Source organism: Amblyomma maculatum, chromosome 1 (genome assembly GCF_055883805.1).
Source record: "Amblyomma maculatum isolate TAMU_Amacu chromosome 1, ASM5588380v1, whole genome shotgun sequence".
NCBI lineage: Eukaryota > Metazoa > Arthropoda > Arachnida > Ixodida > Ixodidae > Amblyomma > Amblyomma maculatum.
Window position 1 is genome coordinate 321865436 of NC_139344.1, and position 26404 is coordinate 321891839.

At 46.9% G+C, this 26404-nt stretch overlaps 1 protein-coding gene across 1 annotated transcript in view; it reads left to right on the forward strand.

Moving 5' to 3' along the window:
- LOC146207261 (uncharacterized) overlaps positions 1-26404 on the forward strand; it is a 101338-nt gene that overhangs the window by 13102 nt on the left and 61832 nt on the right. Inside the window, exon 2 of the mRNA XM_084578906.1 lies at positions 13366-13414. Coding sequence (XP_084435032.1) covers positions 13366-13414 — 49 coding nt within the window. The remainder of the gene's footprint in view (positions 1-13365; positions 13415-26404) is intronic.

Sequence of the window (26404 nt, forward strand, 5' to 3'; positions counted from 1 at the left end):
ATCAGTTCATTTGTCGTGTGGGTAAGTTGAGTTACCGTCTAAAGACCACGGCGAAACCAGGGTTGGGCGCTTGAAAAGAAATTGTTAGCTTCGAGAAACGAGGATAGGTGCTTGAAAACAATAAGTTCCATAACTTTGCTGCAAGAGCGCTATAAGGAGACCGGTCTATAGTTCATTACACTAACTTTTCTTTTTGCCTGATTTTGTTGCCTGTTCAAAAATGAAGCATTGTGGATTTAGGAATCTGTTTTCCGTAGTCAGCGCTCTTGTGAAGGAGCGTCTATATGCCAATTTATCGGGTTAAATTAAGTATTTCCTTTATCATCAGTTCGGCGAGACGCAAAAGAAAACAAAGGAATTAAACAGAATATATTCGTTATTGCAAATGGTGTCCAAAAATTACTTGGACACGAATAATTCTGTACTGTAGAAAACCGTTTCCTGTGTGGGTCGCGTAACTGGCTCCCGAGAAAGGCATGATTGGCGGCGATAAACATTAGGTAATTATATATTTTTTATATAGTTCTCTAGGTCGAATAACAGCAGCTATGTAATATGACATGCAAGTAATGCTAAAAATGGAGCGAAATCAGATCTACGAGAAAAGACACCAACTGCTGGAGCTAGCTCTTTGTGAGGTAAGTTACTTTACATGCTCAGCCCAGTCCGTGCAGGTGTCAAGCACAAGTCCAAGGGAATTAGAGGGGCTCACTGTTTCAACCTCGTAGCTGATATGTAGGTTCGGTCTACTTTTGTGCTCCTTAACAGTGCTCACAGCGCCGCTTAAAAGAGAGAGAGAGAGAAGGAGGAGAAAGAAAGAAAGAAAGAATTAAAAAGAAAGAAAGAAAGAAAGAAAGAAAGAAAGAAAGAAAGAAAGAAAGAAAGAAAGAAAGAAAGAAAGAAAGAAAGAAAGAAAGAAAGAAAGAAAGAAAGAAAGAAAGAAAGAAAGAAAGAAAGAATTGCTACTTTGCAACCTTCGGACACTCGATCTGAAATCCTTACTCTCTTTCTACCAAAGCTATAAAACTGTGATTGTTATATAAGAGCGTCATATAATACTAAGTAATCAAAACGAGTGTTAGTAGATGAAATGCTGGCGCCCCGCCGCTGTGGCTGAATGGTTAGGGCGTTCGACTGCTGTACCCAAGGACGCGTGTTCTTTCCCACGGACGGCCGCTTTTTTTCGATGGGGGCAAAAAGCAAGGCGCCCATAGAGTGCGTGACGTCAGCGCACGCAGTAAAGATGGTCGAAATCTCCGTATCCCTCCACTACGGCGTCCCTCACAGTTTGAGTCGCTTTGGGACGTTAGAAACAAAAATTTATCAAACTAAAATACCGGCTTGTATGTCTGCGTGGACGCCAAGTGAAGCCCGGTGCCTCTAGAGAAAGGTGCGAGGGAAAATGATATATCCTGCAACTGCGGAAGCTGGGCGTTTTCAGAGGAGTCCCCAAGCGAGAGGAATTGACTGGAGGGACATTCAGGCAATTAAATTATGGTAAGAGGGAAACACTTAAAGTGAGCGTAAATTGACAAGTCTCAGATACATAAATATAAGAAGCAGATGATCACACCAGGGCATGTGAACGTTTTTCAGTTTTCTGCCAATATGTGTGAACATCTTGTACCGTCGTATAAAATCTTAAAGATGCATAAAATCTTGAGTTAGCGACATGGCACCTTATATTTTACATATTTTCATCGTTTTGTTGCAGTTTTGACATTAGTATTTGCAGAAGCACGTCACGCGTGCCTATTAAATAAATACATTTCCCAAATAAAGGTTAATAGCTGCAGGAATTACTTCCGCACAAACATTATTTTTGGAGAAGTTCACCTCACATGTCCCTATGAACGCAACTGTGATTGTAGGTTATGGAGCGTGTATGGTAACCAGCCGACGTCAAAAGATTGCACTCCGCTGAATGTATGCGCTATTTTCTCTGTGAACTGCCAAGTAATGTCAAATGCTGTCCGAATCACGCACGCAATGCCTACATATTGCGCGGCTGACCGGGCTCCTGGTAGGCACACATACACGTCTAACACAAACACCAGCGCAACGTATATTTACGGCTATATCGTGCCAGCATAAATCACTGTCATTCTTCGCTGATCGACTTACGGCCGGCAGCCAGTCGTGACGCGCCCGTTGATTTAAGACTCCCGGAGCAAACGCGTTCGCTCAGGGCGCAAGGTACGCATGTCCTGATACGAAATGGCGTTCGCGAAGAAAGAACACTTTCGACCTCCCTTTTTCTCGCTTACGGCTCGGTGCATTGCGCAGCTTCGTTTTCTCTGTTTTTCCACATAGCTCTCGAGACCATTGTGCTTCCGAACGGCTCCGCTAACCGCCTCAGCCTGATTGCATGCTTACGTAGTCTCGATACGGAAACGCCTGTCTGCGGGATCGTTTCCGTCGAATAAGGACACCTCGTACGCGAAGCACGCTCCCACGCAGCGTGCCCCCGCGCGCATCGAGCATCGAGTCGACTCTCTGGCGGGCGTTACATCGAACGCTCGGCGTTCACAATGCGCGATCAAGAAGCCGTTAGTATGTACGGAGGAATAATGACACGGGCCGAGCGAGGCTCGTTCAGGTTCCCCCGCTCCTTCATCGGCGGAGTGTCTCCATCTCTCCGGAGCTCAAACACTGGCAACCTTCGGCGAAACGGCGTTAAAAAGATGCGTGCCCAGGGGAAAAGGTGCTGCCTCATTTCCAGTCCGTACGTGCTTATGTAGTACGTACTACAAGTTTTCGTGTTCCTCTAAAGCGCTATGCGTACACCTTGCCAGGCATGCTGAAGAAGGGGGGCGTTTATTCCGCGAGCCAATGCGCTGGAGGCTGGTTGGATCGCGTGCGAGCCGCCACGGACCTTGAGCCCAATAACGGAGGAACGCCGCTGTAGCGCTTACTTCGTCGGCGCACTTCATTTCGGGTCTGTTGCGGGGGTCTGCGTACGGCAGCCTGCTTGTCGGCTCTCCCTTGGCCGCGAGCGTCTCTTGCCGGAAAGATCCGCGGCGTTCAGTTCGACCCCTAAAATGGGAGGATAAGAGGTCCACATCAGATCAGATACTGCATGGGTGCAGCGAAGTCAATCCAATCTTGCAAGGCCACCGCTTGCAGCGAGGTGAAAAGGCCGCCGAAAAACAATGCGCTTGTATGTGCAACTATAGAGGGACGTATAGTACTTGTAGCTTGCTTGCAGGTTTCGTTCAATTTCGCCCGCAAAAGTTGCATACCATTGGGCTTTCTTTTATCGTTTTAATGATTTGTGTGTTTCGATGGGGGCGTATATATAGGACGCCCGTGTGCTGTGAGCTATCAGTGCGCCCTAAAATAAAAAAAAAAAAAGAAAAAAAAGCGCGATTCAAGTTATCCAGAGCCCTCAACTAAGCCTATATACTATTAGCCTTGGCCGCTTTGGGACGTTACACCCGTAAAAAAAAAAAGCAAACAAATCTATTAGCTAGTTGCTGCTTTACAGCATGCTTTATTTTATATTTAATAAGTAGTTAAGTCACAAAAGGAGGAAATGAAATTCTGAGGTAATTGAAACACGTTATGCACTTAGTTAAAGTTTGGTACTGTTACTGAACAAGGTATCGCACGGTAGATAACACAACTTCGAAATCAGTGCTCTACCGCTGCTAATCGGAATATTATATACTGAACTCTTCGCGCATGTTTCCTGCATTGTGTCTTACCAATACTTGTGATGGTAGGAGAACTGCACCTTGAGGGAAAGATGAAAGTAATTTCGCGTCGACGGGATGTCAATGCGAAATGTTTGCCTTCGGCATGTTCCCCACTTCCTTCTTCGTCACGTTATTCAACCGCGGCGCTATTTGCATCGCCGTCAAAGCAAGAGCCAAACATTCGCCAGCTTTCAAACAAACGCTTCAGCCTCGCCATTCGCCATCTTTTCTTCCCACGACTGCGCCAACACTCTCTTGCACGCAACTCAATCGTTGACCTCCGCATGTTCGTTTATGAGCTGTGATTAGCCGCCGTAACCAGTTCAATTTTCGTATAAATGGCCATCGCATGCAGGCGTGCCGCTTATAGCTGTTCGTAGCCGCAAGAAGCCCGATAGAGCAAGCTAGCAGACAAGACGCACCCTCGGAGAGTTGTTCTGCGCGATATCTTTGGAGGAAGTAATTATGCACGCTCAAGAGTGCCAACACTAAAGGCGACGACGTCGTCGAAGGAAATGGTAAGAGAGCGCACGCGCACTTTCATTTAGAAATGCGGTTTCCAGCCGGGCGTTATACGGCGGCGAGTAGTATTTGCGCAACAGAACGTAGCTCGGTTTCCAGTTGCGTGCACCGCTGGCAGTTTGCGGAGTTACAGAAAGCGCGCAAGTAATCCCGCGAAAGGAGAGGGCTGGAGCAGGCTATTAGTGAGATCGCTTAACTTGAGGCGATTAGACTCGAAAGCTACTATCGAAGCCCTGTAATGCGTCATCATCATCATCATCATCATCATCATCATCATCATCATCATCATCAGCCTGACTATACCCACTGCAGGGTGAAGGCCTCTCCCATATTTCTCCACTTAACCCGGTTCTGTGCTAGCTGCATCCACTTGACTCCTGCGAACTTCTTAACCTCATCCGCCCACCTAACTTTCTGCCGCCCCCTGCTACGCTTTCCTTCCCTTGGAATACAGTTTGTTACCCTAAGCGACCATCGGTTATCCTCTCTTCGCACTACATGTCCTGCCCATGTCAATTTCTTCTTCTTAATTTCCGCTAGAACGTCGGTAATGAGTTATTTCTCTGAACAACTCTGCACGCTTCCTATCTCTTAATGTTACACCTACCATTTTTCGTTCCATAGCCCTCTGAGTTGTCCTCAACTTAAGTAGAACTCTCTTGGTTAGCCTCCACAGTTCAGCCCCATAGGCGAGTACAGGTAAGATGCAACTGTTATATACTTTCCTCTTGAGCGATACCGGTAAGCTGCTAGTCATAATCTGCGAGTGCTTGCCAAATGCGCCCCATCCCAATCTTATTCTTCTTATTTCCTTTTAATGGTCCGGATCTGCGGTTACTACCTGTCCTAAGTAATGCCTGTAATACATAGCCATTACTAACCTGGGAAACCGTGAAACCAAAGCTGAAAATCCTAAGAAAATCAACAAAATCATCTGTTGAGAATGAGCACATCGGAGCCATTTGTTATTTAAAATGAAGTTTCTCCTGCCTTCGGCGTTATTGTGGACTGCGGCATATTTTGGGCATGTGAGCCGGGATATTTCGCAGTTCTGGTGATAAGCGTTGAAGTCTTACCGCAAACGTCAAAAGCAGCGCTACAAAGGTATACACGAAAAACGCGGACGGTTATCATCCTTCAGAGGCAACCAGCAAGTGTCTTCCGTTCCTCCGCAGTCATTTGTTCTGCTGAAGAAAAAAAAAGAAAAACACTGAGAGAGAGAAAAACACTTGTTCCGCTGCGTTTCCCTTTTGCTGCAATGGAACCGAATGGGCAAGATCTGAAACAGTTTTCTTAGTGGAATATAAATGTAACAGCTCTGCGTCAGCACATCTCTACGCAATCTCCGAATTCGAAAATGACACCTCCCGAACGATCACTGGATATCTTCGGTCTGAAACTGGAGCTGGCATCGATACTCTGTAGGAAACAGATGTGTAAGGAGTCACTTTTTACAAAGAGCATATTCATAACCGAGGTAGATTTACAATGTTTTCGCCGCAACTACTATATTGTAACTCTCTTCGCAGGTGGGTAGACATGTAAGCTTTTCTTTTTTTTGAGCAATGCGCATGTCGAATTTAAACGAGGCAGCATGGAATCCTATAAATGGCTTGAGAGTGCGGGGCGTCTTTTGTACTCAGAAATTCTTTGATCGTTTTTCACCATATAACAACCCCGCCTATTCCTTGCATACTCTGCGCTTTGTTCAGTTCACAGTTCCGAACAGCGAACATATATAGGGAGTCTACATGTCGTGGCGTAGAATGTGTAGGCCCCCTATAATCAACACACCGCACGCAGTGCAATATCTTAGCTGTGCGGTTTAGGAAACTCGTGCACCGACTATAGTCACATCTGCCCAGCATACGCGTTCAACAGCGCTGCACGCAATTTTCGAGCCGAGTGTAGTAAGCCTGGTGACACGATAGCTTCACGGCTAAGCAAGATTTTTCTTTTTTTCTTTTTTCCTTCCCTGCGGTTCGTTTGGTGGCTGCCGAAGCCAGAATGAACGGTGCTTGCTTTCTTCAGGAATCTCTTGGCCAGATACCAAGGCATACGCCCTTCTCTTGCGGTCGCCACGCATACCCATCTCTCTCCCTCGCTTCTCTACCCTTTCTCGGCTTAGTCGTTCGTGGCTAGCTCCGCGCGGCTGGTCTATTTTTGTCTTCCCTTTCAGGCGCATTTTACCTCCGAACTCGATCAGCAGGTGCCGACCTCTCGGAATCACATTTCGTATGCATGAGTAGCACGCTATTGCATCGTGTCCTTCGGTCTCTCTTCGTCGCCTGCCTTCGTTATCTTTGGTTAGCACAGGCAAGCCAAACGCAGGCAAGCCTGCAAGTGGGACAATATAGGAAACGTTGGCGAGTGAATGGACAAACGAAAAGTCAGGAGACGCTTACCCGGTCATGTTGTACCGACAGCCGTGTCCACTGACATGGACGCGTTTACAGCCGTGTAAACGCATGGACACACAGCCCTGCCGCTGTGCCTCTGTAGTTAGCGCACTTGGCTGCTCATCCGGAGCACACAGATTCGAACACGGCCGCGGAAGACTCCTGTGTACTTTGCGACGTCAGTGTACGTTAAAGAAGTACAGGTGATCGAAATTTTTCATAGCTTTTGGAAAGTTAAATCCCATACCCCTCAAACCTCCTCTCGCAACGTCCGCTCATGAGCACGTGCAAGCACGCACGCACGCACGCACGCACGCACGCACGCACGCACGCACGCACGCACACACACACACACACACACACACACACACACACACACACACACACACACACACACACACACACACACACACACACACACACACACACACACACACACACACACACACACACACACACACACACACACACACACACACACACACACACACACACACACACACACACACACACACACACACACACACACACACACACACACACACACACACACACACACACACACACACACACACACACACACACACACACACACACACACACACACACACACACACACACACACACACACACACACACACACACACACACACACACACACACACACACACACACACACACACACACACACACACACACACACACACACACACACACACACACACACACACACACACACACACACACACACACACACACACACACACACACACACACACACACACACACACACACACACACACACACACACACACACACACACACACACACACACACACACACACACACACACACACACACACACACACACACACACACACACACACACACACACACACACACACACACACACACACACACACACACACACACACACACACACACACACACACACACACACACACACACACACACACACACAGACAGAGCTGGGTAGAGTACTGCCGCTATCTCAAAAAGCCGACGATTCTCTATGCATCTCCGCGGCATGCGCTTCTATCCGTCGCCATCTCTGTTATCATCAGAAGACGAAGGCTTCCTGGGTCTGCGTGCGTGTGTTTGCAAAGATTTTGCACCAGCAGTGTACGCACAGTGAGCGTCGGCGCACGCGAGCGTCGCGCTCGATCGGGCTCCCCAATCTTGGGGCCAATCTGACGCCGCCGCGGGGACCACGATAAACGGCTGGCACGGGCTCGGCCGGAAAGTACGACGCGCGGGTCTGCGCGCTCCATCGCTTTGAAGCCGGCGTGCACTGTTTATCTCGTTCCGCGCTGCTTGCTTGCGACATCTGGAAGCTGGATGCCCTTATTAAGAATATCATGAGGCCAGCGGGCGTAGAATACGTTTTTCTTTTTTGTTTTTTTCGGCTGATTTTCGCCGAGTTTGCGTTGCCGTAGTAGTTTTCAGCGTTACCTTGTAGACATGAAACCTATGTGCGCCACAACTGTTACGCTTATTTAGGCAAATATTACAGGCAGCGAAAATGATTTGGCTCACTGCTTTAATGGTTGCTGCTTGATAAGGCATTAAGAAAACATTTGTTCTGTCTGAGTACATGCGCGCGCTTTAGATTTTTTTTTTTCGTGCGTTTCTATGGTACTGTGCGCACGAGGTGCTCTTTGTGTCAAGGTCGCCGAGGGCGCCGGCACTCGACCAGTTGACTCACCGCGCCACAGCCCAAACGCCTGCTGCTGGCACCGAGTCGGAAACGCGTTGAGATGGTTGCAGATAAGATGCGTGTTCCCTTGTAAAGGGCCACCACTTTGTGGTCTTGTTCTATCTTGAGTACCCAATTACGATGATAAGGCCTGCTCTACAAATTGGTCTTCAGGGAGAAATTCAGAATTTATCTCAGCTGTCAGTACCTACATCAATTTAGTATTGGTACCGTTATAGTAGACAGACGGGGAGAAGTAGAACAGGAACACTTGATTGGTTTGGTTTAGTTTACGGAGTTTAACGTCCCCAGATTGACATCGACTATAAGCGATGCCATGGTAGGGATCTAGGGAAGTTTCCGCAAGGGGTTCTTTTACGTGCACTGACATATCGCACAATAGACAAACGCCTTGAAAAAGAAAAAAAGACTTCTGACTAATGGACAGCACGATGTTAGTCTAACATTTTCCATCGCCACTCAGCTAGTGCCAACTATACGATTTTACGCTGCCAATCAATGAATGAAAGCAGGCTGACGTTATATTTAGGGGCTTTAAAGAGCATCTGATAAACTTTCGCATGACAAGCATCTTCACAAACTAGATAATGAAATAAAAAATGGCAAATTACTCGCATGGATATTAGCCCACTTAAGATACCGTCGTCAGTGTGTGGCAGTAAATAAATCTTGTTCCCCTCTAGTTCCTGTTGATTCCGGCGTTCCCCAGTGGTCTAGTGTTGGGCCCACGTTTTTTTTTTCTTGATTATTATTACAGTTATTGTCGACAAAATCTCAGTTTCTGCTATACTGTACGCCAATGAGTGTGTTTTGCATAAAAAGGTTAGTACTACTCAGGATGAACTCCGGTTAAAATCGATTTCACTGATGCAATAGCATGGTGTGATCAATGGCAAATATGTGTTAATTAAGATCATTCAGTGTTCATGCGTATAACTCAGGAAAATAAGCCGAAACGCTTCTTTTTTTATTATTATTATGACAACAATATTCTGCTAACAATAAAATTCTCTATGAAGTGTATACCTACATACCTACAAGTACCTTGGACTTCGGATCTGCGATAACCTTTTATGGATATAGCACGTCAACAGCGTCGCTGCTAATGCCCTACGCAAACTATTCTTCCTCCAACGTGCCCTGAAGCGCAGCCCCCCTTCCCCTCCTCCCTCAGTATACGTTCACTTCATATCACACCATTATTTTCCCTATGTTAAAATATGCTGTCAAATCTGGTATCATTTTACTAAATCTATCATTGCTAAGGCAGAATTCAAAAGGAGATAGTGCAGTTTACCTACGACTCATATGGCAGCAAGTCTATTACTGCCCTTTTTAATCAAAGTAGTTTGCACCCACTCCCTCACAGACACCGCATCTGTCGTCTAAAATTCTTTCTTCAGTTATTCAAAGGTAAGAAAAATAAAATACTGACACATCGAATATTATATCGTTCTCCCCTGGGTATCTCGTTTTCTTCTTTTCAAGAAACTTCATTGACAAAAATCAAATTTTCCTATACAAGCACTGTTTGGTCCGATATCTTAGTGGCCGATACATATACAAAGAATACTCTCAGTTTCAGTCGCAAGGGATGAAGGGTTTAGATGAATTAATGATTATGTATGCTCAGCACTATTACTCTAATTGTACGCATTCGCAAAAAAAGTATAATGAAGTGCGAGGTAAATATAAACCTCGCGTGATTAGGCAGATAGTAGGAAACAAAGTCTAAGCATATATAAAATATTATAAATAAAAGTTGAAGAAATCGCAAAATTCACAAGGGGAGTGAAGAAAAATTTGGCTACAAAATACACAAAATAGAGTGCAAGCGAAGTATATAAAATTCACAATAATAAGTATGCTGTACCAATCTAAAATTATTGTGCATGTGTAATAGTACAGTAAAGAAAGTTGCAAGACAAGGTATAACACTAGAGATTCACTAAGCAAGGGATTCAGGCAGAATTTGATTAGATTTGTAATACAATTTGCATGTCAGTTCAAAATTCTTTTACCTCCATAGGCAGTTCATTCCATATTTTAACTCCATTGAACTATATCAGGTATTTACTATATACGTTTCTACATTTTGGAAGGTTAAAATCACAGTTCGCGAAGTTTGGATGAATAGACTCAATGAATGGGGAGAGTTAGTGCTCATTATATTGTTGATCGTGTGTGAACCTTTATAGTTTTCCAAGAATAGGAACGACAATACATTGTTAGCCTCAAAAATTTTACTGCTAGAGTGATCATAACTATCAGTAGTTATTGCGTTCAGTGCCCGTTTTTGAAAACGATATAAAGAAGAGAAATAAGCTTTATAAGTTTGACCCCAAGATTAACAGCAGTAACTGATATGTGAATGTAAAAACGAGAAGAACAGAGAGCGTAGTATATTGTAATTTAAGTAGTTTCTTGCCTTAATTCGCGTGTGAAACCCTAAAGTTATTTTTTATTTTGTTTTATTTTGTTTTTTCAGTACAAATAGTAATCAAAAATAATCCCCAAATATTTAAAAGATGAAACTGTTTCTATTAACAAGTTACCGAGCGAAAGTGTAAACATATCGCTAATCGTCTTGTATCTAGAGTGCAAAATGATATACCTAGCTTTTGATACGTTTAGCGTTAACCAATTGTTGAGGAACCAGGAAGACGGCAGGTCTGCTCCAGATATATTACAAGACAACGGCACGATTTTACAGGAACCCTATTACACGCATGAATATCCTAATATAAGTACTCTTTTTCTCCCAGAACGATTACAGACTGGAATAATCTTACTAATGATGCAGTAGCAAAGGCTTCACTAAAGTGTTTAAAAATCACCTTTATTTTCTTACATTTTTGTACGACCACCTTCCTGTGTTTCGTTTGTACTCTCGCAATTGCGTAGTTCAGGTTTAAGGTCTCCCTTTTGTTATTCCCAGCATTCATATACTTCTATATCGTGTGCCCACCCTGCCAAGATCTTGTAAAATAGCGCAGTATAAATAAATAAAGTACTAACGGCTTTCAAATCCGTTCATAGTTACGCAATAGTTCGATGCCGGTTTCTATGTCCTCCACGAACCACCGAGCTTCTTTTTGGTGCTGTGATAAGCTCACAGAAAGGCTGAACACAATCCTCCGTAGGTCTTGGGAACATCAGGCGCGGATTCTTGTGTGGAATCATTAAACATAATAAAACTGGCTCAATTTTTTAGCCAAAAGCTGGTGGAAATCCTGATGTCGTCCTTCAGTGGTAGAGCTGTTGACCGCCTGTCGACGGTGTGTATGGTCAGGCAGCCATGCGCACCGTCGTGCAGGCGAACAATTTGACGCAATCACATCGTCACGGACGCTTCGCCCCTGTTGCCTTTTCTTCGAAGGAGTTATTTATTGCTGGTAATCAACTAAATAAGAGACGTAATTAAATTACCCGAAACGTTACAGCACGAAAATGGTAGAAAATTAAACAAATAATTAATGAATTTATTTAACTACAAGTAATCATTTACGTACAACTCTGGCATAAAAGAAGACCTTCGACGCCTTCTCCAAGCGTCCGTCTTGAGTTTGTTTCTTTGTTTATTTTGTGGGGTATAACTTCCCAAAGCGACTCAGGCTATGAGAGGCGGTGGTGGGGGACTCCAGAAATTTCGACCACCTGGGCTCTTTAACGTGCACTTACATCGCCCAGCACACGGGCGCCGTGCTTTTCGCCTCCATCGAAAAGCGGCCGCCGAGGCCGGGATTCTATCCCGCGTCTTTGGGAACAGTAGTTGAGCGCCGTAACCACTGCACCACCCCGGCGGGGCCGTCTTCAGTAAAATCATATACTTTCGTACCTTCATCTCACAACCGCTGAAGTTGCGGCTGGATGCCCAAAGGCCTCAACAAAGAAGGCCACCAAACGCATTCCTTCTGATAAAATGAATGTTTTGGTCTCGACGAGCAAAGAACACGTCATCGTTCTCACTGATTCACAGTCTGTATGCAGAAATTACCAAAAGGGAATTATTTCCAGCATAGCACTTCAAATCCTCCGTCGCACGGCAACTCAACACCTCCCAGATATCTACATCTCCGGGACACACTCACAAAGAAACGAGGCCCCCAACGCCTCAGCCCGAGGATATGCTAACCGGGCACCACGCCCAGAGGGATTTCGGAGCGCACATGATGTACCCAAGAAATATACTGACATCCTCCTACATAACAGACTTGACAGAAGAAAATATTCCCCACCCCACAAGAAACTAACCAGAGAAGAAGCAGTCACCCTCCGAAAAATCCAAACCAACAGCCACGTCCACGGCACCTTGCTACACAGAATCTCTCCCACCACCTACAGATAAGAATGTGCATTTTGCAATGTACCAAACACCCTACAACATATGGTGTGGGGATGCAAGGGACCAAATGGTACTATAACCACCATGGCCATAACCGAAGAGCAGTGGAAGACTCAGCTGTCAAGCCCCAGCCTGGAGGATCAGCGTAGTCTGGTCAGCCGGACTCGGGAGATGGCTCGGGTCCACGGCTTCCTGGACTGAGGAGGCTGTCCACCGAGGACTGAATATTCCACGCCTGCTCATAATAAATGTTTGTCTCTCTCTCTCGTCGCGTTGCTTCCCTAGTTGAAGCATGGGCTTTGTCCTGTACGGAATATTCAGACATTCCCGAATCCTGGGCCCGTATTCCGTTTGCGTCGTTATCGAAAGTGTCGCTATCTCACGTCACCTCGAGTCGTCTGACTGGTGGAAACGCCCGGAACATGATGTTGCCACCTCTTCCGGTTCCGTAGTGGCAACACCCAGTTCCGGAGTTTCGACCATTCAGATGACTCGAGGTCACGTGAGATAGCGACAATTCGATAACGACGTGAACTCGGAATAGTGTGTAAGCATCGCATGTGCACTGATGGTGAGTTTCTAACTTGAGCATGCGTGATTGCGCGTTGACTTCCCCGTTGAAATTGGCGAGCTAAATTTGCTCCGTCTTGCTCTTTCACGCAGGGTTCCAACCGAAGCCGCCACCAACAAATGGCGCCCAAACGAACGCAGGGTGAGTCATCCGAGTTTCCTCTTCTTGTCCATTCGCGTGCAGTCTTTTTCTCTTACTGCTTTTCAGTAACCATACGCGTGTAGTCAAATTGTGCAGGGAAGAACGCAAGCTCTCATCATACGTGTTCACGATTGGTCGAAATTGCTTGCGTAGTTTTTACTCATTGTGGTGCTATCAGCTATATATGCAACAGCAACGCCCTAAAAGAGCTTACGCCTTGCCATATGACCTCTTCAGCCCTCGGTAACAAATCAACGAATGTTTACTAGCGAAAGAGAAAACGCTCCTTAACTTCAATAGTGAATAATTAAGTGACAGTGGCTCGATGTTTGTTTTTCTTCAAGTAACGAATGGCGCATTTGCCAATTTGGCACGCCACATGGGGTCTTCTCGACGAACTAGTTACGCTTGATTAAGTAATCAAAAGGGGGATACGTCTTCAAGTGTTGCCTGTTATCACGTGGTTTGATGCTTAACACCAGGCAGGATGTTGCAGCGCTATCATGTCGGCCCTCTCGGCCCCAAGCAATCCACGGAGTGCTGTTATATGCAACATCGCGACCTCCCGCCCCAGTAGATGGCTGAAGCCATGGCTGCGTCAGCGTTCGCCACCGTCGCTGCTTTTCAACGCCGCTCGTGCCTCGCTCATCGGGGAGGGGATGTTGCGCTCGACAGGGCGTGTGATCTCGTTAAGGCTCCGTAGTGAAGTTCGCGCGTCGCGCTAAGTGGACCCAATGAATGACAGAGTCGGCTCCGATAGAGGGAAGGAGGATGCATTTGACGATGCAAAGAGACTAGAGGACAGCCCGCCGTGTGGGAACGCCTATACTCGTTGCTAATGTATAGGCTGCGCAAGCTAGCGTTCCGAGCTGCTTCTCCACATACTCCCCGGAGATGTTTTAAGGAAACCTTTCCCGAGATTATGTTAAAACAGCGCTAGAGACACGGACAGATAGGAAGACAAACACATTGCGCTGAGAGAACTTTTCACCATTGTGCTAGAACAAAATGGCTCGGTTACATTATTTTAGTTCATTTTATTTGAGGTATATAGTTTGGCAGAGACCTACTAGAGTGCATACCTATTGCGGAGCCATTTTTAGAGGGCTATCTTATAACAGCGACTTGGGGCTGACACAGTTACACAGTGACGAACTGTTTGTCCTCTTCTGCTTAACAGCCAGGCCTAAATTTTTGTCAGAGGTAAAGAGTATGAACACGCTTATAGGACTGTATTCCATGTTTGTTCAACGGAATGCGTGCCTATTAATTAGTAGGAGGCGGATGACAACGCGCAAACTGCTGGCGAGGCTTCGCGATCTTTGTTCCATCCTCCACTTCTTGTTTACTCTTTATCAGTTATGGAACTAAGAGCGAAAAAAAAAAAAGCAAAACAAGCATGCAGTTCCTGCTCACTGAAGGGCCCACTTGCCTTATCAGAGGCGTCGCAGCACTCTCGGCAGTGGTCTTTAACCAGTGTGGCGTATGACGCATGGTCGGTAATAGGCGATGTGCTTTCATCACAGAGCGGTATCTATCGCTAATGCCGTAATTGGGTGAGGCGACGCCTTCTTCCTGACTGATTGCTGCGCTATAAGTTAGGCACATGAAAGCAGTGCATAAATTCCCAAAAGTGTAGGCTGCTCGGTATCTTTTTTTTTTTTTTTTTTTTTCATGAGGCTAACAAAACACTATGAGCTGTTTGTGTTTTATACGTAGTAGTAATTTTGATATCTACATTGAAATGTTTATTTATTAGATATTATACACCGCCTCCAGCCGGGCACTGGAGAGGAAAGAGCATAAAGTCATAAAACGGAATTGAAACGCACCGCGTCGCCGCGTGAATGCAGGACAGGTGAATATTCAGTGCAGAATACGGACCAGAAAATGAGAACAACGATTCATTAATAGTTTGCCGAAGCTGTTCGAAACTGATTTCAGCAAATAAATATCAGCATTGATGGCAATCGATATCATTTTCTTTTCGTTTAGCCGTCATATGTTAGGGAGCACCCCAGCACGACTTTCTTTTATTATTTTTTAATCGTGATATGCAGGATGGCTTGGCTGGTTACAACATGGCTATGCAAATCAACACAATAGAGAAACATATCATTTGGGAAGTTATTTTGAATTTCAAATGATTAGGCAGTTTTATATCGTTCCGGCAAAGCTTGTACTGATAAGACACCGTGTCTTTGCTGCTCAGAACAGTGTCACCGACTGCTGGTCTTCGTATGCCTTTTCATTGTTTCAAACCGCAACTTGCGTTGTGACCACTTTGGCTTACCCAGCTGACGATGACGGTTACGCTAACTAATGCCATTCGGTGGCTCGCTTACAACCATCCTGTATAGTTGGTTACTGAACTACCAAAATAGCATCATTTCGTTTTCTTTAACTCACCCGAAATTACTCTCGTTTCCTCTCTGGAATTCCTGTAAACGAAAACGAAATCGCTCCCACTTTTGAACGGGTTTTCTCGGACGCGTTTCTCTAGTCTATAGAATTGCGTTCGGCGCTCTATTCGCGTATGATCCGTACCGTAATCGATTACGGTAAAATAAAAAACATAAAAAAAACACATCGCGCAAAGCGGTGGACCATACATTGGCCACATATATATACGTAATCGTTTTCTGCGGCGGTGTTACGAGCGCATTACACACGAGGAAGTCGAACGGCCGCCGATCGAGCGTGGCGCTGTACGTAATACGCGCGTGAGGCCAATATCACGGAAGACTTTCCGATCTATTTTATATGTGGGTCGGCGTCACCGCCTGGTCGGTGTCTATAGGTAATGCTGTTGTCTTCCTCGTCCGTCGCAGCAGCCACCTGTGCCGCGGCGAAATTATGAAACGGCCGCGCTTCCTTCCCTGTTCGCCGTCGGAGGTCGCCAGGCGCCGTTTGTCATTAGCTTTTGTCTCCGGTCACCTAGTGTTTTCCTGTAAGGACGTCTCGCGCAGGAACAGAGCAGCGTCGCCCCAAAGGTAACACGCGATAATGGTTGCTAATGTTTATATCATAGACATCGTGGTTTTTAGATGGACTTAGTATAGTGAATGCCGTCTACTGTCATCGCGCTGTTATCATCTGACGTGCGCATAGGCGGTGGCGGTATACGGTATATACGCGGTGTCAATTACACTTATCTAGATATAATTACTGTGGTGTCATCATTATGGTGATTACGATTATGATTCTGTGGCGCACAGGCGAAACCTGTATAAAGAAGTCACCTGACAATCTAGAAGTTTATCCGTGAAGTTATGTTAGGGAAGATCGATGGGCAACTCTACAGCACGCACTTGCTGCGGACACTCTCCGTTTATCGCGTTGGGTAACCAACGCGAGTGTGCTCAGGTAGTGTGCTCGATCCCAGCCGCGTTGGTTGTCAAAACTCCCCATGTGTTGTATGGGATAATGCGCGTCAAGAGGCCCTTGAAGATCGAAATTAAGCGGAACCCTTCTTCATCTTATAGGGTTTATTTGGGGCGTGAGAGCCGTCGGTTAATTAGATATGTCCGGCATGCGACAGCGTCATTTCGGGGAGCGTTACGCTGAGCAGAGGAACAACCACGAATTTGTGAAATTATCTACGATCGAATTCGCGAAGAGAATTCTACCACTGTCGTGGTCGACCGACTTATATTGTATTTCAGAAGACCGGCATGTATAGGGAAGGGGGCAGACTTGGGTACAGCTTGAGAACATTTCTCTCTTTCTTTTCCTGCATGCAGTAATAATGTGACGTGCCGTTGACGGTAACTGCGAGGTCAGCCCCCCCCCCCCCCCCCCCCTTCCCTTTTCCCCTAGGAAAGAAAAAACGTGTAGAAGGTGACATGTTAGTCCATGTTGCGCTGGCAAATTAATGAGAAAAGTGGTGCCGACGAGGCTTCCAAACAACCGAAATAAGTGCACGAATTAACGTAGACCGCTACTTATCTGTGCCGTAATTGTGTTCTGTCATAAGGGAGAGAGAGAGGGAGAACGAAAGGGAGGAACGGTTTGAGTCGCTGCAGGGCTCATTGCAGGGAAATCAGTGACCAGATATTGCTTGCCAGGTCACTGGTGGCGTTGGTAATCATGTGCGTTCTGTCTCGAAGAGGAACACAAATCTAATGCGAAAAGGTCCCGAGAAGAAACAGTCTCGCAGCAGCTGTCTTCAAGATGGAGTACAACGGAAACGCATGCTTTCAAAGAAAAAAAAAGTGATAGATATCCACTGCTAAAAGGAAGAGCGCAAACTAAGCAGAAAACACGCTCGGTTCCGAACGTCAGCACAGCGTTTGTGCCTGTTGCGGAAAATTTATTTTTGTTTTCTCTGGCCACGGGATTCTAGGGAAAGCGAAGGGAGATGCATTTTGCAGAACTAGCTTCAGTGATCTCCTGTGCTTATACCAATCACTGGGCTCTGCCGGAGCAAACACACTAGACTGAAGGCAGCCTCTGTGACTTGCATATTTCTTCCGAGAAAACTGTCCACCCACTGCATGGTGATAGCTTATACCGTTGCAGGCTCTCTCCGAATGCTTTGCGCTGAAAAACGAGCAGCACCCGTTCATATATATGCCGAAACTCGTGATCCAAAATATTACGAATGAACGAAGCCACTAGTAATTCTTCCTGCCGAAGAGATCAGTTCACGTCTACGGCACAGCTACCTGTAGTCCCAGCGAATCTCAAAATTGCGAGTAGTGGGTCCAGAAATTTTGAAGTCTAAGTTTTGTCGCACCACTTTGGTACAGGAAAACGAACTGTTCATTATCCCACGGGTACTGGCCTCATGCTTTTGTACGGGCACAATTCGTGAATACGTCGAGCTTATAAGGGAAACGATCTTTTTGTATAGATATCAGAGATATCGCAGGGATAGCCGCTGGATTTTGAAGCGTGGTTATGCGATTAGCACATTCAAGCAGCTTTGAAGATCTGTACGCTGCCACAGCATGGTTTCATACACGTTGGAGCACAGAATAGTTGCTATTCTGCACGTAGTGGTCGTTATTAGAGTGCTGGAAGCGAAGTCTTGAAGTCTATGTGGAAACAAATGGCCGATCGGCGCAAGCAGTAGAGCTCCCAAAACACTGCATGTTAAAGAGCCAGCAGACATACCAAGCAGAGACAAGGCAGGCGCACATAGCGCATAGAAGACGGAAGCTGTGTGTGCAGCGTCCTTGTTATATGTGCGTGTGCAATCGAGCCCACAGCGCCGCAAACACGCCCACGGCCAGCGGTGCAGCGCCCTTGGTCCCGTGAAGAGCCCCTCGTCCGCCTGGTGGGGACCACCCTCAGAAGCGGCTGCGGTGGCGCTAAACGGCCTCAATTGAGACGAAACGAGGGCCTCGCAGCTGCCTCGCCTCCCATCCGAGGCCTCCTCCCAGTCTCTCTCCTCCGCAATGATGTGTTTGGCTCTAAAGCAAACACGCCGCTGCTGTGAGACTGGCCAGAACGCAACTGCTGACTTCGAGGACCCAGAGCGCGGTCTTTGTCCGCGCGCTTTGCACGTGCATCGCTGACCTTCCCTCCTCCCATAAGGAGCAGCTTGTCTGCGCGCGGATGCGTAGGCGCTTCGTTCCAGTAGAGCAGCTTCCGTCATTTCTGAGCATCGATCCTTTAATTGAGGAGGCCCTCATAGCACGCGGATGTTGGTCTACCAAAAGGATGTAGTATGTTGACAAGAACGCATCGTGTCCGTATTATCAGACCGCTTCACATTTCAGACTAGTTTCTGACTCTTGTAAACTCTGTAGACGGATCTTAATATTCCTTGTTTTTTTAGTTAAGCTGATAATTAATGTACTGCGTATGCGTCCTTCCCTGCCGCTGCCCTTCACCAGCGGGGTAAGAAAAAGGTAGCAGTGTGTTTACTATAGTGGAATACAACTAAATAAAGATAGCAGTTTCTAACAATGGGTTGTGATCCGTGGCGTCCTGTGCTATACTCCGCCGATCAGTTGTATGATGCGTAACTGATCAAACAAGCGAGATGCATCAGCATTATGGAGCTTGTCATTTTGTCTCATCGTTAGCTTTTTGTTTCGGCAACAAAGCTTCAACAGTGGACTACACATTGTCACGAAGGAATTATGTGCGGCGGCCACTGCAGGCCTAGGTTGTATCCGTAGTTAGTAATGCTGTAATGACGGAACTGGCACTGAACCGATGTGTCGAGGGTTACTTCGACCCAGTGGCCCGTAGCAGAATCCGCTGTATAAGTTCCTCACTAAAATGACACTGTTAAGAGCCGTAAGTTCTACGTTGATGGCATAATGGCGCTTGCCGGCCGTGGTCGTGTGAAAACTTGCACTGGTGAAAACTGCTGGGGACGTGGCATAAAGGACACTTGTTTATAGTGGCTTTGTTGCCGTTCTTCGGCGTGAATTTGCGCGTTGGCAGTTTGTATTAAGGAGGCTGCTTGCACCGCCCATTCATTGAAGCCCCCGCTCTGCATCGTGGAGTTGTTTACTTAATATTGAAGCATATAGAAATCAGTATGTTCAAGGTCAAGGTCTATGTAACATTACGGTGGAAGTGTTCATAACAATAATTTAAAAAAAAATGTCCAGATTCGAAACTCTGATGAATGGTTTTGGAGAGAAAGTAAGGGGGAAAAACGTTGTAACATAGCATCGTTTTTTACGTTAGGAGTTCTCCAACAAATTAATCAACTGCCGAGGTCTGCGCAACTTCTTAATATTTAAAAACAAAGTTTTGGTGGTTTTCGCGGAATCGACGCCGCACTGCGCTAGCGCCGAGAACTAATCTATAAGCAGGATCGGCAGCTCGCGGAACCTTTTGGTGGCTCCTTCACGATTGCTTTATTTGCGTATTCAGCGCTATTGCCATAATTTCCCTACGAAAATATTATCCATCTTCACGCCATCGACGCCACACTACGCCCATACAGCGATACCAGCGACAGAGGACTCGCGAGGCAGATTCGCCCTTGGGCACGCACTGCTGGTGTTGTGGCTTCCTTTTCCCCATAACCGTTGCAAAGCGGCACACAAAAGATGATGTGCACCGTGTAAACAATCGATGCGCTGCTGAGTAAGAAGACTGATTCCCGACTTCCATGCCCCCCTTCAGCCAGTGCGAGAAGAGGCCTGTGCTCTATCAGTACAACATCGCTGATGTCGCGTGTTTGATTCCTCCAGCGGCAGGCGTCACTCATGATGGCGCCGTCGTACTGCTTGCTATATCAAAGCCGAACAGCATAGATGCCGATATAAAGTGTGCCGAGCTGTTCAGTCAGGCTGGCTAGCACGAATGAGCGCCTGATGCTGTCCTGTATCTCTCTTAGGCAGCGACCTTTAGGCAGCGATCCTTTAATCTTGGTTCTATATTATTTCTCTGCCGAGCTAATTAATGCGCCTGGGAAGGACGTACTCCCTGCGTCGTTCCTTAAAAATGTGCTTAATAACTGTCTCCAAAGTAGTTAACAATAGTTCTTACGATCAACTTGCGGATCTTAACTCCTGGAGCTGTGCGGCGGAGTCTTCGTTGTAGAGGGCTTCGCAATGTTTTTGATCACCCAGAGTTTTTTAAAGCGGACAACATGCTTGCTTTCGATGTCGCGCCCCTGAGTACAGAAACGGAACATCAAAAGTCACTTGACCACCGAGGCCTTCTATTTTTTCGGCTTGCATTGTGTCTTTCACGCTAATATAGGTTTATGACGACACACCGCAATGTTCAAGTCTACACACAACTTTTAGCAATGTGAAAGAAACGATAGGAGGTATTCAACGAATGGGGGTTATCCAAAACGTAAAGGGGGCATTCACTTGACGTCAGGGATTCCATTTTGTTGTGCATCTCGTAGCTTCAGCGCTGCAAGCTGTAGCAGGTGACGGTAACCCGAGTACTCGTGGCCCTGCCTATATACCCCTGGACATATTTCTCTTAGCTCCTTTCTTCACTAAGCAGTGCACAGCGTAAGGGACAGTTAAGGCACACTCAACCAGGGACCGTCGCTACAGCGCGTATTTTTAGCACCCTTCTTAGTCGACCTATGGAGCGCGCCGCTTACTGAATCATCAGCATCTTAGTCAGCTATAGCTCAATTACCATATTTAGACCATCGGAGCACATTCGAAGCGTATGTTGGATGAGGTATGTAAATGCGAAAGTGGAGTGCGCGGCGACAAGCTACAAACGGTGGTTCGGGTGATGGGCAGCGATATTGTAAAACCAGCGGTCACATCGGGTTCACTTTCATGGCAGTGTTTGTCCGTATGGGCAGGCTCTGAGGCGACTGCTCTTCCGTCACGAGAATGCGTGGTTTTTCTCTTCGCCAGGGTAGCGGCGACCATTCGGGTCCCAGATCAGCCCGTCACGCGTCCCAAATATTTATCCGAGGCCATCGGCCAGGGGGGGGGGGGGGGGGGGGGGGGGGAAACAGCGTCCCCTTTACCCTCCCCGTCCCGGTTTATGCTGTACTGCGTCACTCTGACCACGTGCGCAACGCCTGCGCTGCGAACCGCGTGAGACTTCATATGGCGGTGCTGGCGCATAAGATGAAACGAAATGGCTTTTTTTTTTTTTTTTTTTTTTTGCCCACTGACCTGCCGGGTTGTTTAGAGATGCTCAAGGAATAAGATACCAAAAGACTGATGCGACACGTTCGATATTGTCATTTCGAAAATGAATCAGAGTTTCACGCTTGTTACGCTCGCGGAATATGATGCACTTAGCCTGTTTGTGTTAAACTCTAGTTCGTAATTATGGAGCCATGCAAGCAAATTTTTTAGCTACGGTAGTTCTTCTACAAACAAGAAATAACAGTGGTCCAAGAGTACAGAGTTGCAGCCTTAACATATCTGACCTATATTGCATTGCTCCTGTTTGTTTACGCCCGTGCATGACGAGTATGTGAGAGGTATAGTCTCTATCGCTGTGAAGGACGTAATGTACAATTTGTGCAGTGCGATAAAATAGGATGCTTATTGCAATGGAACACTCTTCTTATATAAATACCCCTATGGCGTACAATTCCTGTTGAAATTTAGGTATTTGTTATCACCCATATTCAATAGTGCCATTTTGTAACTCTTCTGTAATCTGTATTGTTGCTGTGCTTATTTTATTGTTTCACTTAAAGGGTTTAGTACCCTTATGCTTAAACCCTGCTTAATGACTTTTGAGAATATTGGCAGTACTGATATTGATCTGTAATTGTTTACATCGCTCCTGTCGCTTACCTCTTATATGACGGATACATTTGCCTTCTCAACGTATCTGAGAAACTCCGATACTGAAGATCACGTTGCATATGTGTGAAAATGGTTGACTAATTAAAAGATGGACACATATTCTTTTGCCGAGGTTTTTATTTCACCGCCACCACATATACGGCAATTCTGCACTTGGCCTTTAAGGGTGCATATTTGAAACACTGTCGCTGCAGATAAGAACATTGTGCTTTCAATGGTGGCTGCGACATATGTCATGCCAGCGCGGTTAATCTCCTACGGGATCGGCTTGATGCAACATTCCCGTGACGCTACTTTCACCGCAAGCTGCTTTCCCCGCCCTACAACGACGTCTTGTTCACGTCGAACTATAATTCCATGCAACACCTGTAACCTAAGCTTATTTATCACGGCCTTGCCTTGAGGTTTTTAAATCTATAGGAGACCTATACAGCTGCAGGCTCCCAAAGTACCGCGACTGTCATGCAAGCTAGCGCGAGGCAGCGCAATGCTCCGAGTCAGACTTACTGCGCGAGAAATCCAGCTTGCTAGTTTGTGAAAGTTCGACAAGGGGAATCTTTATTTACATGCGACAAAGAAAAGCATATCACCCATTACCGTAGAGGGAGGATAACGGTATGCGTAGGAAGACGTTCATTCGCGAATAAAGGGGATAGAGATGCGTGACACACACACACACACACACACACACACACACACACACACACACACACACACACACACACACACACACACACACACACACACACACACACACACACACACACACACACACACACACACACACACACACACACACACACACACACACACACACACACACACACACACACACACACACACACACACACACACACACACACACACACACACACACACACACACACACACACGCGCGCACACGCACACACACACACACACACACACACGCACGCACGCACGCACGCACGCACACACGCACGCACGCGCACACACACACACACACACACACACACGCACGCACGCACGCACACACACGCGCGCTCGCGCGCGCGCAAACGCACACATCACATCACGTCACATCGGAATTTTAACTTTAATGGAGTTCGTTTCACTCCTTGCGCATGCCCGTTTAGCACTCATATTCTGAAATAGGCTCGTGGCTGAGTGCCTTTCTTGTCGGCGAAAGCTTGGCTGTTGAGAGAGGATCAAAGAACTTGTGCGAAAACGCGTGGACTAAAGAAAGAGTTGTCAGCTGCTGGCGTCTTATCGTCGCTGAGCACGCATGTTCTCCAGCAGCGCGTTGCTGGTCCCGTACAATAGACCTTGCATGCTCTGCTGCCCACGTACTTGTGTCGAGTCTTCCTACCTCGTACGTCCCAAATGAGGTCGCCTGTCGCCTTAGTTATTTCGGTGTATTCTGCAGTTCGCTAATTTAAAACGTATGCGTAGAACGTTTACTCGCTCTCTGCATGCCGTGTACTGAGCTCAAGTTATTTGCACAGACTGCAGAGTACAGGCTTCGAGGTAAACTCTGTGCATGGTGAGAAAGCACTTTCCTACGTGAAAGGCAAGACGGCTGCTTTTAAAAAACGCGTGCATGACTTGAATAAATAGCCATTATAGTCGGAGACCGGAGTTAGCCGAAGAAATAGCTCAGTGACGGAAAGCGCATTCCATCGTTATAGTGCATGGCTCTTTCGTGTCCTATGTTGTTACGCGGATGGCTGGGCACAATATAGTTCCGCGTCTACAGAGAGGTCACTGCTGTTACTGCTTATTAACCGCGCCGCCACCTGTCAATTCCGGCCATATGCTTTAAGAAAGATTGTGTCGGGGCAATGTTTGGTGGCACAACGCATATAACACGGAAGCGCTGCGAAGCTGTTAACAATGTTTACAAACAGCGTCCGGTAACGCTTATATGAGGCGTACAGGGCTCATTACGACAACTGCGGTTCGTTTGGAACAGAATGTTCGTGCCTGGCTTGTCTGGACAGCAGCAACTAACGCCATCTCTTTGCCGCCACTAACTCGTCATTTTCTGAAAACTAGAGTTTTGTTGAAAGATTCTGCGCGAGCATGGTGGTAAACATGCGCAAATCTTTCTCTTTGCGGCAAACTGACTTACAAAAATTTTCCTCCGCTCATTCTGTAGAAAATGAGTGCGACGTACTGAAAGTTTGAAATTCCTTCAGTGCTTTTTCAGTGCTTTTGAATGCTGGGCGCCACATGGTGGAAGCGGTGCGCACTAGAAGTGTTAACCTTAACCTCAGTCCGCTAGCCAATGTTTCAGCAAGTGGAGTTTTCTTCGTATGACTTGCCTTCACCTTGTTACTTTGGATGCGCTGCGTGTAGTTACTTATCCGACGTCCCCGCCGTGCCTTTTCGTTATTTTGTAGTTGCAAGACAAGGTCGCCTATTGCACGCGCTTCTGTTAAATAGCTAAAGGCCCACTGCAAGAACAGCAACCCCGGGCAAGGGCTTGAGATCGCAACCTCAATTTTGCAGACATCCATCATCACGCATCCGGTATCGCACTCCCAAAACAGCTGAAAGAGAATGAGAACGCCGTTGATCTCTACGTCATTTCTCACCGTGCCAAGGTTTCTGCCTGCCACTCACGCCATGCTGTGAGCGTTTGCCGCTTTTCTCGATTGTTGATTACGGGATCACGAAGCACCTGTCCGCCCGTGGCCGTAAATCAATATGAGATACTGTTTCCTCTGTCGTCCTGCCGAGTCCTCAAAACCGCTGTGTTCATTTCGAATGGAGACAATGAGGCCGCTGACCCTGTCAAAGTTACAGGTCACCAATGCATTAAGCATCCGGCTTCAAAATTAGAAAAATACTACCCCACCGTGGCGGTGCAGTGGGTAGGGCGCTTGACTACTATGCCCAAGGATGCGCGATCGAATCACGGCCGCGGCGGCCGCTTTTCGATGGAGGAGGAAAGCGAGGCGCCCGTGTGCTGTGCGAGGTCAGAACCCCGGGTAGTCGAAATTTCCTGGCCCCTCAACTACGGCCTCTCATAGCCTGAGTCGCTCTGGGACGTTAAACCCCTATAAACCATCAAACCACACCAGAAAAATAATAAACGTAACGATCGATGGTAGTGCATTGAAGTAATTTTCAAGAGCAGATTACAAGAACTCGGCGAACTTCAAAATTATGAACCGCACTATCAACGGACAGCGCGACAAAGCAGGGAGAACAACGCGTAAAAAAACGCTCGCAATTCGGGCTCGCAAATAAAACAGATATTGTGCAGAGAAGCCATATGGTACACAAATACAAAAACTGATAGTGAGTTTTCTTTGTGTCCATGGCACACAAAATGACGGCCTACGCGTTGCAGTTTCAGAAGCCCTGGCAGTTTAGACTTCGTTTGGAGAAGTTGCTTTGTGTCAAGATACACGCCCTCTCAAAGGGAGACTAAACCTGGCGAACCGCCAAAAGCCGCCTCACATCGCCGCGCATCGTGCGTTACAAACCGTATGACCCCATAGCCCTGCCTGGCATTCGGAGGAGCCATGGAGCCTTGCCGTTGTGACCCTTTTGCGGGCGGCCGGCGACGGTAGCTTTGCCGACGCGAGCGGCGGAAACCAAAACCAGAAGTACAGTGGCTACCAGAAGGCTAGCGGCGCTGCCCGCGAAAAGCTGTGACGTTTACATTTTTCGACAATCCGCCACCAGCGCCACCGCAAGCCAAGCGGCGGCGCCGCCGCCGCCCCTGCTGCTGTTGGTGCGCTGCTAGCGCCGCGGCGTCGATCGGTGGCGTTGCTCACGG